This window comes from Hipposideros armiger, unplaced genomic scaffold (assembly GCF_001890085.2).
Source record: "Hipposideros armiger isolate ML-2016 unplaced genomic scaffold, ASM189008v1 scaffold_210, whole genome shotgun sequence".
In the NCBI taxonomy this organism is placed as follows: domain Eukaryota; kingdom Metazoa; phylum Chordata; class Mammalia; order Chiroptera; family Hipposideridae; genus Hipposideros; species Hipposideros armiger.
The window spans coordinates 1,430,062-1,442,999 of NW_017731560.1; the positions used below are offsets into that span (position 1 = coordinate 1,430,062).

General features: G+C 38.1%; 1 protein-coding gene across 4 annotated transcripts in view; it reads right to left on the reverse strand.

Annotated features, from left to right (window-relative positions):
• ENOX2 (ecto-NOX disulfide-thiol exchanger 2) overlaps positions 1 to 12,938 on the reverse strand; it is a 329,605-nt gene that overhangs the window by 203,042 nt on the left and 113,625 nt on the right. For 2 of the 4 annotated variants that reach the window (XM_019653900.1, XM_019653897.1), the window contains one exon: positions 5,130 to 5,273. The exons of 1 other annotated variant lie outside the window; for it this stretch is intronic. Coding sequence is in view for 1 of the 3 variants with exons in the window: in XM_019653896.1 (XP_019509441.1) it covers positions 5,130 to 5,273; positions 8,429 to 8,480 (196 nt within the window). In the remaining 2 variants the exon portion in view is untranslated. Of the gene's footprint in view, positions 1 to 5,129; positions 5,274 to 8,428; positions 8,488 to 12,938 lie in introns of those variants that run through there. One more of the 4 variants, XM_019653896.1, reaches the window with a different exon arrangement.

A 12,938-nucleotide genomic window follows, 5' to 3' on the forward strand; every position in this document is an offset into this window, starting at 1 on the left:
TGGTCTTTATCATATCACTCCCTTCCTGGTTATGCTGGTCCACCTAAGTCAAAGTCATTTCTCCTCTCTGGTTATTAGCCCCTCATCTGTAAAATGAAATGAAGATGAAAATATATTAAGAGAAAGAATCACCATGCCAATGCAAATTATTATTAAATCCAAGAGTCTTCCTGGAGATATTGAACTCTTGGGATTCAAGCATAATTGCAAATGGAAAATGGCTAAAGAGCTCTCTTTTTATATTGAGCTATTCATCATTCACATAAACTTTGGCAATACTGCTAAGGACTGTGCATCACGTAGGTAAGTACAAACCTATCTTTCAATACAGACTTATGAGAGAAGACAATGGAAATAGGACTATATCCACATCTGGATGATCACTCTAGTATCATAATTATCCCCATGTTAGCTGCCCACTCTTTCAGAGAGTTGACACCTTCTTTGCATACTAGAGTACCATGATGTTGCTTAAAACAATGCATTCCATTTTAGTCATCATCTGGTTGGCCTCATGGATTCTTCCACTTTAGTGGAAGTATTTGAGAAGGGGATTGGTATCTCTGCTTCTTACAAATCCATGTGGATTTCAAATGAGGAGGCAGCTGGAATCTTCTAGACAGGAACTTAGCATTATGATATGATAAGGATTTAACAATGTTTGGCCATAGAATATCATCTGTATGAGTGGAATCACTGCAATCTTAGATAATTTGTGTAGCTGTAGAATCACTGAGGAAATATTTCATTGGGGGAATGATGAAATTTGACAGTAAACACACTGAAGAATTCTGAGATCACCTTAAAATAAAAGCTGCACAGCAGCCAGATCCACAAAGAAAGAATTTGTAGTCAAATATTGCAGTAATATCTCACTCAGATTACTGGTCTACCTCACAGAGGAGTTGGGACAGGAGACCCAAATTTCAGTTATCAGTTATCCTTGGGTACTCGTGAAGTTTCACCTAGTAAAGAGGCAAGGATTCCATTAGGGACAGGTATTCTCTTCACAAGCACCAAGATTTGATGTCTGGCTGTTCCGAGGATGTAATCTCATGAATGTCTAGAGTTTGACCTTTAGGGACAAGTGAGGCAGTCAGTTGATAGACATTAGAATACCAAGTGCCCAGTTATACACACAGCTCCACCCTGGGAGTGACAAGAGAATATCAAGGCAAAGGGAAAGCAATTCTTCCGCCAGATACGTGATCAATCAACAAATATTTCTCGAGCATCTACTGTGTGCAAAACAGTGCATTTCTGCTAAAAGACATATAACTCAGGGCCCTTCCAATAAGGGGCTGATGATTGAGTTGAATGGATAAGACATATTTGTATGAATAGATAACCAATAGTTCAAGGTGGTCTATAATCAGTGTCAAGTGATTCAGATGAATATAATGACCAAGGGTTTTCAGAGGTATAAGTGAACAATTCTAACTAGGATGACCCGGGAAGCTTTCTGGAGAAGGTAGAACTTGTACTAGGTGCTGTCAGTTGGACAGGATTTTAACAGGGAAAAGAAGAGGGAGGGCAAGCTAGGTAAAGGAAATTACATGAACAATGTACCAAAGTAGATGGGCACAGTGCCTGTTTGGAGAAAGGTAAGCAGACAACCTTGGATGAAACAGAAGACTTGTTTTGGGGATCAGCAGAAAAGAAAGCTGAAAAGGAAGAACCATGGCATCTCAGAGTCTGAAAATATCCTAGAGATGATCAAATCCAAGCTCTACTCACCGCATTCTCACCCAAACATAGCTTTGCCTAGTGTGACACCAATGTTTACTATACAGTTTAGTAATGGGTGCAGATTCCTAACATCTACCGACATAGTAATTCTGGCATAGTAGTTAGAAATAGGTTTTGGAGTTGGAGGCCTGGCTAAACCACTTGCTGGATGTTCACCCTTGCATATTATTTAACTTTATTTCTTCACCTATCACTGTGAATAACAGTACACCAACTTAAAGCAGAGGCAGGAAGAAAAGGAGAAATAATGCCTGAAGGAGACAGAAAAGGAAGAAGAATCTGAAGTGTATTACCAAGGAAGGCAGAAGTAGAGAGAATTCCAGGACGGAGAGGTTGTTAACAGCATCAAATAAAACAAACCAGTCAAGGTAGTTGAGACCTGTCAAAAGGCCACTTTGGCAACCTGGAGGTCACTAGTGACCTTTAAGAAATTATTTTTAGTATAAGAGATGCAGTTTGTAGAAAAGGGTGAGGTAGGAGGGATGGGAAAGGAAGAAAAAAAGAATGTGTTGTGAGGGACTGGAACTGCAGGCAAAAACTCCTCCCTTATTTGCAGTGTGGGGGCGTGGTTGATTCAAAGGGGTCACAGGTTTGAGAGATGTTATCTCAGCTTAGAAGTTAAATGGCTGGTAGCTCATATAAGGGCTTCCAACCCTAGCTTTCCTCCTTGTCAAGATGCAGGAAATGATGACAAAAGACAAAGGAAGTTTCTACTTACAAAATATCTTCCCTTTTCCTTTTGTCTAGCACTGCATAGAAAGTAAATACTATTATAAAGCAATCTGCTAATTTATTATACCATAAGATTGTCAGTTGAACAATTATAAGAGACTCCCTATATAGTAAAACCTCGTTAATTTGGACTATAGTTATTTGAAATTTGCAGTAATTTAACCTGGGCTAGTTACCTTTGTACTACTTACAAAGAAAAGGTTCACTAAGCAAACCGTGTGAAAAAGATTTCAAGGGAGTTAATTTTGCCTGCCAAGGGCTCATTTCATCTATTTTAAAGAACATACTGTTTTTTAAGAGCTTCAGTCTATTCATTATTTGAATGCAAATTGATTCTGCTAATTATAGAATAGCATAATCTACTAAATCTAGCTAAAATCCTATATCTGCAACAGTTACTTTGGTCTCACTGAATATGCTCATTAGAAATAAAACTGCAATTCTTTAAAGGTAGTTCACAATTCAGATTAATACATACCCTCTTTCCTCACTCTCATGAGTTAACTACAGTTCAGGAGGTATTACTCTAAATTAGTGTATCACTTATCATGAACACAGTGAAAAAACTAATAAGTGATCAAAAAAGGCCTTAGAGCAGCCAAAATAGATGTCTTAAAGTTGATGCCCTAAATCCTGTAACTCAGTCCACAGCTGATTTAAATCTTACTTAAACATCTTACTCTTACTAAAAATACTAATCTGACACAGCAACTTGGAGAGCTCTTTTTTGTTTGTTTGTTTTAAGTTTGTAACAGATTATAAGGAGAAAAGGGGCTGCTACATGAAGGGACACTGAGAGAAACTAGAAGTGACTGCAGACTGCAGAAAGGAGACAGAATGTGTGTAAAATGTGCCTGTAAATAAAAAAAAAACAGTCTAGGACAATTTAGCGTAGAGTTAAAAGTCCTGTATTCCTTAGTAAACCCTGAAAACTATAATAGAGTGTTATACGGCAGTACAATAACTAATGACTAGAATTATGCCTCTAAATGATCAAGCAAAGTATAGATTATATTGAAAACATGCCTCAAAAAGGCAGAGAAGCTTATATCAGTGTGATCACTTCATAAAGTATATAAATGTCTAATCACTGTGTTGTACACCTGAAACTAATATAATATTGTATGTCAACTGTAATTGAAAAATATTTTTTAAAGGGCAGATAAGTTTATACACATACATAATACAGTTTTTATCCATAATGGTTAACCTAAAAATGTGAAACATGTTCATGCTTAAAAAGATGAAGTTCATATTATCATACAATAATAATTATAACAAAATAAAAGCAAATTTATTCAATGATTACTGTGTGCAGATACCATGCTAAGCACTTGACCTGTATAATTTCATTAAATTCTGCTAATAATCCTAAGAGGTAGGTTTTAGTACCATTTCTACTTTACAGATGAAGAAAGTGAAACTCACAGAGGATAAGGAACCAACCCCAGGCCACAAACAGAGATAGAGCTGGATTCAGAACTCAGGCCAGTTCCTTGGCTATACATTATGCCTTTCCAATGCTCCAGAAAATACAGCTCTCTAAGAATCACTTTTTCTCTTGAGGGCTCCAGATAGCTAGTGTTTTGATATATGTTTATTTTCAAAACTTGTATTTAACAAATATCTTGATTTATAAGCAGGAAAACCTATGATCTAAGAGTCAGGTATGATGTTATATGTTTGTTAGCATGTTCCATGTTATAAGTTGAATGTAAAAGTAATAGTAAAAAATGGAACAAAACAAAAACAAAAAGCCATGAACATGTCTAGTAGACCCATTCCAAAACCTCAGATCAGATCAGTCTCTATATACTAAGGATACTACTGGGTTGTCGGAAAAGTCATGACATTTTTTTTTTCTATGTTTTTCGTTGCAAAAATGTGTCCTGACTTTTCCTACAACCCAATATTTTCAAACGAATAATAGCCAAGTAACAGACGAAATTTTAAAATATCAAGTTCTTAGTTAAGATCTGGTTGTCATATAGTATTCCCATTCATTTTGGTGAAATTTAACATGAGAATAGGCCAACGGAGCATGAAGGAAAGGGGAGGATTACAGGGGAGGCTTTTGTAGAGGATTTATGAAAATTTGTTCATCAGCTGTTCTACGAGAGGTACAATGACAAAAAACACATGTGGGCATAGTGTGTACTGAAGGAAACAGGGATAAAGTGGAGAGATGCAAATATCTTCATTAGCAGTAAAAGCGAGGGTAGCCTGCCACATGGACATATAAAGAAAAATGTACAGAAAAACCATTCACTCATGCAATTCCTTCTACCTAAGTTAATGTTCTTTACTCATTCATCTCTTCAAAAGGCCAGCTACAAATGTCACTTCTGCTGTGAAGTGTCCCATGATGCCCAAGGCTGAATTAAACTTCCCCACCATATGTGCTCCCATAGTTTTGGTTTTTTTTCCTTTACACATTTACACAGCACTGATGAGACTCTTATTACTAGAGTTATTTATGTATGTGCTTCCCCCACACTCTGTTCCTCCATGAGTTCCTTGAGGGCAGAGGGCTCTCTCATTTCTGGAATGCCTACAAATCCTAACACAGCGCTGGCCACATACTAGGTTCTGGGAAAATGTTGACTCAATAGCACTGGCTTAAGAGAGTGCATTATCACCTAGCTTACCTGAAGGAGCATTTGTTCTCTTTCTTTTCTTGTTGGACTCCCCTCCATTCTCAATGAGGCCTTCTGTGACCAGAGGGCCACTAGCACTACCAAACTGCAGGGGCTCGTTGTTGGAGGCAGGGTCAAAGGGCAGCTGGTTCAATCCTAAAGAAGAAAAAAGAAAGCCAAAATCCAGACTCCATTAAGGACTGGGATATCTCCAGATTTTATTATATGAGCCACTAGAGGAAAACTCTAAACCTTAAAAGTCTAAGAGTAACAAGTGACCTCTGTAATTTTTACAGAACTTGTTGACAAGTAGAATTAAAATAAAGGTTCTTATAAGACTGTGGCTCTGTCATTTGTAAGATCCCCCCTATTTCTGAGAAATTAACATGTTTGGCCACAAGCTATCAATTATCTTCTACCGCCTTCCTTATAAAGATAGGACCCTCTTTATTTTTATTATTTTCTTTTATTAGTTTCAGGTGTACAAAACAACATAGTGATTAGACATTTATATATCTCACACAAAGCAATAAGCCCAATAAGTCTATTACCCATCTGACATTGTACATAGTTATTATACAATATTACTGAATATATTTCCTAAGTTGTAGTTTATATCTCCCATGACTTTTAAAAATTATACTTGGCATTCAGTATTATTTTATATTAGTTTCAGGTATACAGCATAGCAGTTAGACATTTATATATTTTATGAAGTGATCCCCTAAATAGGTCTAGTACCTATCTAACATTATACATAGTTTTTAAAATATTATTGACTGTCAATAGGACCCTCTTTAAGTGTGGCTATAGTTGGACCCACTCGTCCTTTGAAAAAGTTTGGCCATGTATTCCTTAGATTATCTCTTGGCATTTTTCCATTCTTTCATCACAAGGGTTGTTAAATTGATGAATATATAATCATTAGACTATCCTGATGTCAAGGTCACTTCTAATGATAACACAGAGGTTTCCAAAAAAGAAAACCATAACTACATAGCAAATGAGAAAAGGAAAGTAAGATATAGGACTTCCAGTGGGGGTGGGGAGTTATTTTGTAGTTGGAGTGATGGGGAGTTAGAACCCAGGTTTGGGTAGTGTTAATCCCATTCTCTTCAAATGATGTCAGAAGTGTGGTCACTTTACTATTAGCTGCTAGACCATATAAAATGGCAAAAAGCATTTTCTACTCTCTAAATCTTATATGATTCAGCCAAGGATGAGCAGAGAATTTCTTACTCCTCTAGCAGCAGCTTCTGAAATTTCAAGTGTTTCTATTAAACTCCATGAAATGTGGAATCAAAAGCTTTGTTAAATCTATGTATTGGTGATTTCTCATGAGCCTTTTATACACTGGTTCTCTAATTCTATCAGAGGAATCAGGTTGGCCTGCCATGGCTCATTCTTTAACCCTCAATTTTTCTATGACCCACAGCTATACAATTCTTGAGGTAATGCTGTGAATTACCAACAAAAGCTTGGAACCCAGTCAGGCAAAGGTCAATCAAATTTCAGTAAAATGAATGCTAGGGTTCTAACAAAATCACTTTACATTATTATTTTTAACAAAAAGTGTCTGTATACTAACAATCAAACTCCTCTTGGAACACCTCCATTAAATGTCTTCTGGGACTTGTCAAACATCCTTCCTTTATATCATCTGAGTAACTAAGTAAAGGAATGAAAACTTGCTTCTTTATCCTAAGTCAACCATTCACTGCATCACATCCATGTCCTATGAAATCCCTACCATGACTAGAACTAAAGAAACAAACACCAATTGCTGTGTATTAGAAAACATTCAGATAATGATCAAGACAATTTTCAAAGTACACTAGAGATTTATATAATTTACAAACAAAGATGTTTCTTGTGCCTAAGTAGTTCCAGAATCAAATATAATTAGTGTATTATTCCAAAAGCTTTCTTGGTATTTCTTTCTGTAATATCATGCTGGCTAAAAGAAGTTCCATGGAAGATTAAATGGTATAGTGGAAACAGTATGCGCTTCAGAGCCTGATAGATCAAGGTTCAAATTTTGGCTCTGTCCTTTACTAGTTGGGTAGCCTTTGGCAAATCTTATAATCTCCCTTAGCCTTAATTTTCATAATGTGTAAAAGGGGAGTGATACAAGGCACCAGGTTGTTGCAAAGATATATTGGGCTGTTGGAAAAGTCATGACGTATTTTTTTATGTTTTTCGTTGCAAAAATGTGTCATATCTTTTCCAACAACCATATATAGATATATATATTGCATAACATATATATTTAAAGTTATTATTATCTTTTTATTATATATAAATTTAAATTTAAACAAACTTTTCCCATATAAGTTTGTAAGCTCTAAAAAAGATTTATCTCTCTCTCCCTCCCTCCTAACCTACAACTGTATCCCTGGTACTTAGCACCATGCCTCCCACATGTGAGTGTTGAATGAATTAATTAATACTCAATAGGGTGGGACAGGTGACTCAATCTATTAACCCCTGTAGTTAAAGACTTGTCAGCTGATAATGAAGAATTAATGGCAGAAATCTGGTCAAGATGGCAGAGTAGGTAAACACTGTGCTTTCCTCTTCTCATGATCATATCAAAATTGCAACTAAACTACAGAATAACCATCATTGAGAATTGAAATCTAGCTGAACTGAAGTCCTACAACTAAAGATATAGAGAACAAACCACCTGAAGATTGGTAGGAGGGGCGGAGACTCGGAAAAGACTGGTCCCACACCCATGTGTGGTGGTTAAAAATTGGGAGGGATATCTCAGCTGCGGAGGTTCCTCCAGAGGAGTGAGGGGTCCCAGCCCTACACCAGGTTCCTCAGCCCAGGTTTCCAGTGCCAGGGAGAGAAGTCCCCATAACTTCTGACTGTGAAAACCAGCAGAGATTGCGGCTGTGTGAGACGAAGGGTGGCTGGAGTCCCAGGTGATCCTCTTAAAGGGCCTGGACATAGACTTACTCACTGATGGACTGACTGGCTCTGATCTCTAGCACCGGGGCAGCAGCTTGAAAGGTGCCAAAGACATAAGGGGAGGGACTGAATTGTCTGGCTACAGGGCAGTTTTCTCCTTGACAGAGGAACTGGTGGAAGCCATTAATTGAATCTCCATGAACCTGGCAAACACTATTCATTTGCCCTGATTCCTTGAAACCTCGCCCCACCCAACTTTCAGGCCCACCCAAGACACTTCCAGTGGCTTTTGCATATATATGGCTTGTCTTGGCTCATGTTGGAGACTTTCCTAAAATCTCTCAAAGGTTCACAAAATGCAAACAAGCAGCACCTGACTTTGGCATGTCCCGTACCTCTGGTTGAGCAGCCTAAGTCCAGCAGTAGTGACAGCAGGCCGCTGCTCATGGCTTGAACACTCGAGGCACCTCCAAGCCCAGCGTAGGTGTCAGCCATCTGTAGATTGCTTTGAGGCTCATGCCAGGTGGCTCTAGGCAGGGCCAGGCTGTGGCTGAACTTGGCCTGCAGTTGGGCCACTCCCAGGAGGCCCCAAGGGTGGCACACCTGATGGCGAGCTTTGGACCTAGCTGGAGAATCACCCAGCCACAAGCAGAGATGACGCACCGAAAGGGCACACTGGGCAGGCACAAGAACCCTGCTAACGTGATTCCTGCTCTGTAGGGTCAGTTGATGCACCACAGCTCCCCCACTGTAGTCATGGCCAGTTTTCACAACCAATCAGCTTGAGGATCAATCCCTGTCATTGATGTGCAAACGGTGACCAAGGCTCAAGTACAACAAAAGGGCAAACACAACCCACACTAGGAACAAACCTGGAGTACCCAGCTCAGGTGACCAGAAAGACTGTGCCACTGAGCCCCTCAGCAAACCTACTACTTAAGGCCACTCTACTAAGACTGGAGACATAGCAGCCCCACCTAATACACAGAAAAAAACACAAGGAGGCACCCAAAATGAGGAGACAAAGAAACATGTCCCCAATGAAAGATCAGAACAAAGCTCCAGAAAAAGAACTAAACAAAATGGAGATAAGCAATCTACCAGATGCAGAGTTCAAAACATTGGTTATAGGGATGTTCAATGATCTCAGGGAAAACTTCAACAAAGAGATAGGAAACATAAAAATGGAGACAGAAAACATCAAAAAGAAAGTCAGAAATAAAGAATACATTAACAGAAATGGAGAATACATTACAGAGAATCAGCAGGAGATTAGATGAAGCAGAGGATTGAATCAGCAATTTAGAAGATAAGGTAGTTGAAAACATCCAATCAGAAAAACAAAAAGAAAAAAGAATCTGCCCAAAATGAGGAGAGTTTAAGGGGCCTCTTGGACAACATCAAGCATACAAACATTTGCATTATAGGGGTACAAGAAGGAGAAGAGAAAAGTGCAAGGAATGGAAAACCTATCTGAAGAAATAATGACAGAAAACTTTCCTCACTTGATGAAGAAAATAGATATACAAGACCAGGAAGTGCAGAGAGTCCCAAACAAGATGAACCCAAAGAGGCCGCCACCAAGACACATCATAATTAAAATGCCAAAGGTTAAAGACGAAAAAAGAATCTTAAAAGCAGCAAGAGAAAGAGCAGCTAGTTACCTACCAGAGAGCTCCTATAAGACTGTCAACTGGGGCCGGCCGAGTGGCTCGTTGGTTAAGAGTTGGCTTGGGAGTGTGAGCTCTGAGCAGTAGTAGGGCCGCCAGTTCGGATCCCACATGGGCCAGTGACGCTGCGCCCTCTACAGCTAAGATGGTGAACAACAGCTTGACCTGGAGCTGAGCTGCTGTGAGTGGCCTGCGATGGTGTGGGCTGCAGTGGGCTGCTGTAAGCTACCATGAGTGGCCGGCAGCCAGCGTGAGTGGCCAGCTGCCGTGAGCTGCTGTGAGCCACCATGAGTGGCTGTCCAATGGCCGGCGACCGATCTGCCTCAGCCGGGAAGAGCACAATGATCACAATACCAACATGGGCCAGTGAAGCGACGTCCTCCACAAGTAGACTGAAGAACAAAAGGGCAGCAACTTGTCTGTTTCCCTTCCCCAATTCCCCAACGCTGTTCTCTCCCCCAATACCCCAATAAAATCTTAAAACAAAAAAGACCGTCAGCTGATTTCTCAATAGAAACTTTGAAGGCCAGAGAGGACTGGCAGGAAATATTCAAAGTGATGAAAAGCAAGCACCTATAACCAAGATTACTCTATCCAGCAAAGCTATCATTTAGAATTGAAAGACAGATGAGTTTTCCAGACAAGAAAAAACGAAAGAAGTTCATCAACACCAAACCAGAATTACAAAGAATCTTAGACAGAATTCTTTAAGACGGAAAAAAAGATAATAAGTATCAATAATAAAATGGCTATTACTACATATCTATCAACAATTACTGTAAACGTGAATGGATTAAATGTTCCAATCAAAAGATAGTGTGGTTGAATGGATAAGAAAACAAGACCCTTATATATGCTGTTTTCAAGAGACTCACTTCAAATCAAAAGACACACAGAAACTGAAAGCAAAGGGATGGAAAAAAAAGATATTTCATGCAAATGGAAAAGAAAAGAAAAAAAATCAGCTGAGGTAACAATACTTATACCAGACAAAATAGACTAAAACAAAGGCTATAACAAAAAACAAAGAAGGATCCAATAATCCCTCTTCTGGATATTTATCTGAAGAACCCCAAAACGCCACTTCAAGGGGCTTTGTGTATCCATCCATATGTTCATTGCAGCATTGTTTACAGTGGCCAAGATGTGGAGGCAGCCTGGGTGTCCGTTAATGGATGAATGGATAAAGAAGAGGTGGTACATATATATAACGGAATATAGCTCGGGCATGGAAGCAAATGGGCTCTTGCCATCTGGAGCAGCATGGATGGACCTGGAGGGTATTGTGCTGAGTGAGTGAAGAATGCCAGACAGAGAGAGACAGATGCAATGTGATTCCACTTATATGTGGAATCTAAAGAACAAAACAAACAAAACAGAAACAAACTCATAGATACAGAGAACATTTTGATGGTTGCCAAGGGGAGGGGTGTTGGAGGTGGGTGAAAAAGGGGAAGGAATTATGAGGTACAAATTAGTTGATACAGGTATGTAGGGTATAGCATAAGGAATATAGTCAACAATACTGTAATATCTATGTATGGTGTCAGAAGGGTACTAGATTTATCAGGGTGATAGATAGGAGGAGGTTGGGGAGCAGGGTGAAAAAGTTGAAGGGATTAAGAAGTTCAAATTGGATTAAGAAGTAACAAAATAGTCATGGGATATAAATTAAAGCATACGAAATATAGTCAATAATATGGTAATAACTATGCATAGGGCCAGGTGGGTACTAGACTAATCAGGGGATCATTTCTTAAATTATATAAATGTCTAACCACTATGCTATATACCTGGAATTAATATAAAATAATATTGAATGCCAACTGAAATTGTAAAATTAAAAGGAGGTGAAATGTGAAGGGGATTAAGAGGTTCAATTCCCCAGGTATAAAACAAATAAGTCATGGAGATGTAATGTACAGCATAGGGAATATAGTCAATAAAATTTTGATAGCATGGTACAATGTCAAATGGTTTCTATACCTATCATGGTGATCCCTCCTTTAGGTGTATAAATGTTGAATCACTATTATGTATACCTGAAACTAATATAATATTGTCTGTTAGCTATAGTTTAATAACAATCATTAAAAACAAAGAAAAGAATGCCAAAACTTATAAGTTCTGATGCTGATTATATCAACATTACTTAAAATAATTAGATTTCAAATACATCTTCATCACTGTGTTCTATACTGCAGGATGGTAAAATCTTAATCAAAAGAAATGCTAAAGATTAGGTTGTGATTAATGATGGTTAATCAGGAAATTTTTTCTCATTTGTTTTCCATTTGATAATTTTACAAAATAATATATTAGTCCATTTCTGTAGCTTATAAAGTAGATTACTGTGGATCTTACAGAGCTTCAGAACCATGATCTGTAAAAGGACATTAATAGCAGTGCCTAATGCATGGGACTGTTAAAAAGATTAAATGAGATAATGTATGTAGAACAGTCTGCATCAAATTTGGCATATGGCATAAGTATTAATGCTATTATAATAAGTTTGAACTTCCATTTTTAATTTCTAGAATTGTTGATGTATAATATGAGGTTGATTGGTTTGAATTTGCCCTGACCCACACATGTACCCTACTTTCATCATTGAACCTTTTCATTGCTGTTTGTACCTTCTATTGGGTTGTCGGAAAAGTCATGATGCATTTTTTGCAACGAAAAACAGAGAAAAAATACGTCATGACTTTTCCTACAACCCAATAAAAGTTGAAGGAGTTCAGGAAAAAAAATCCAATAAATTAAAGGTATTCAGGCATAGACAATTGACTATAATCATGCTTGCCTTTTATTTAGTCCCAGATGATAACTTCAGGAATTTAAGTATTTTGTTCCTCATACTAATGTACAGATTTTTTGGTTTGGCACTGAATAAGACTGAGATTTCAAGTACTTTCTGTGTATCCACCTTACATATGATCCAGATATGTGAAAATCTTGCTCATTCAGCAAACCATCTTAGGCCTTGTCTTTTACAGAAAAAGATCTCATATCAAGGAGAGAGAGACTTACCATTCAGTAAATTGTTTCATTGAATACAAATCCACATTTTATATTATCCAGGACCCAATACAGTCTCCAAAGATTTGTAGTTGGAGATCAAGGGCTATAGAAATATCAAAATCCTATGATACCAGTGCTCCCTATCTAATTTTATTGTATTGTTTCATTCCTCCCCCAAGACAGCACTAAATAAACCAGGAAATCAATAGGT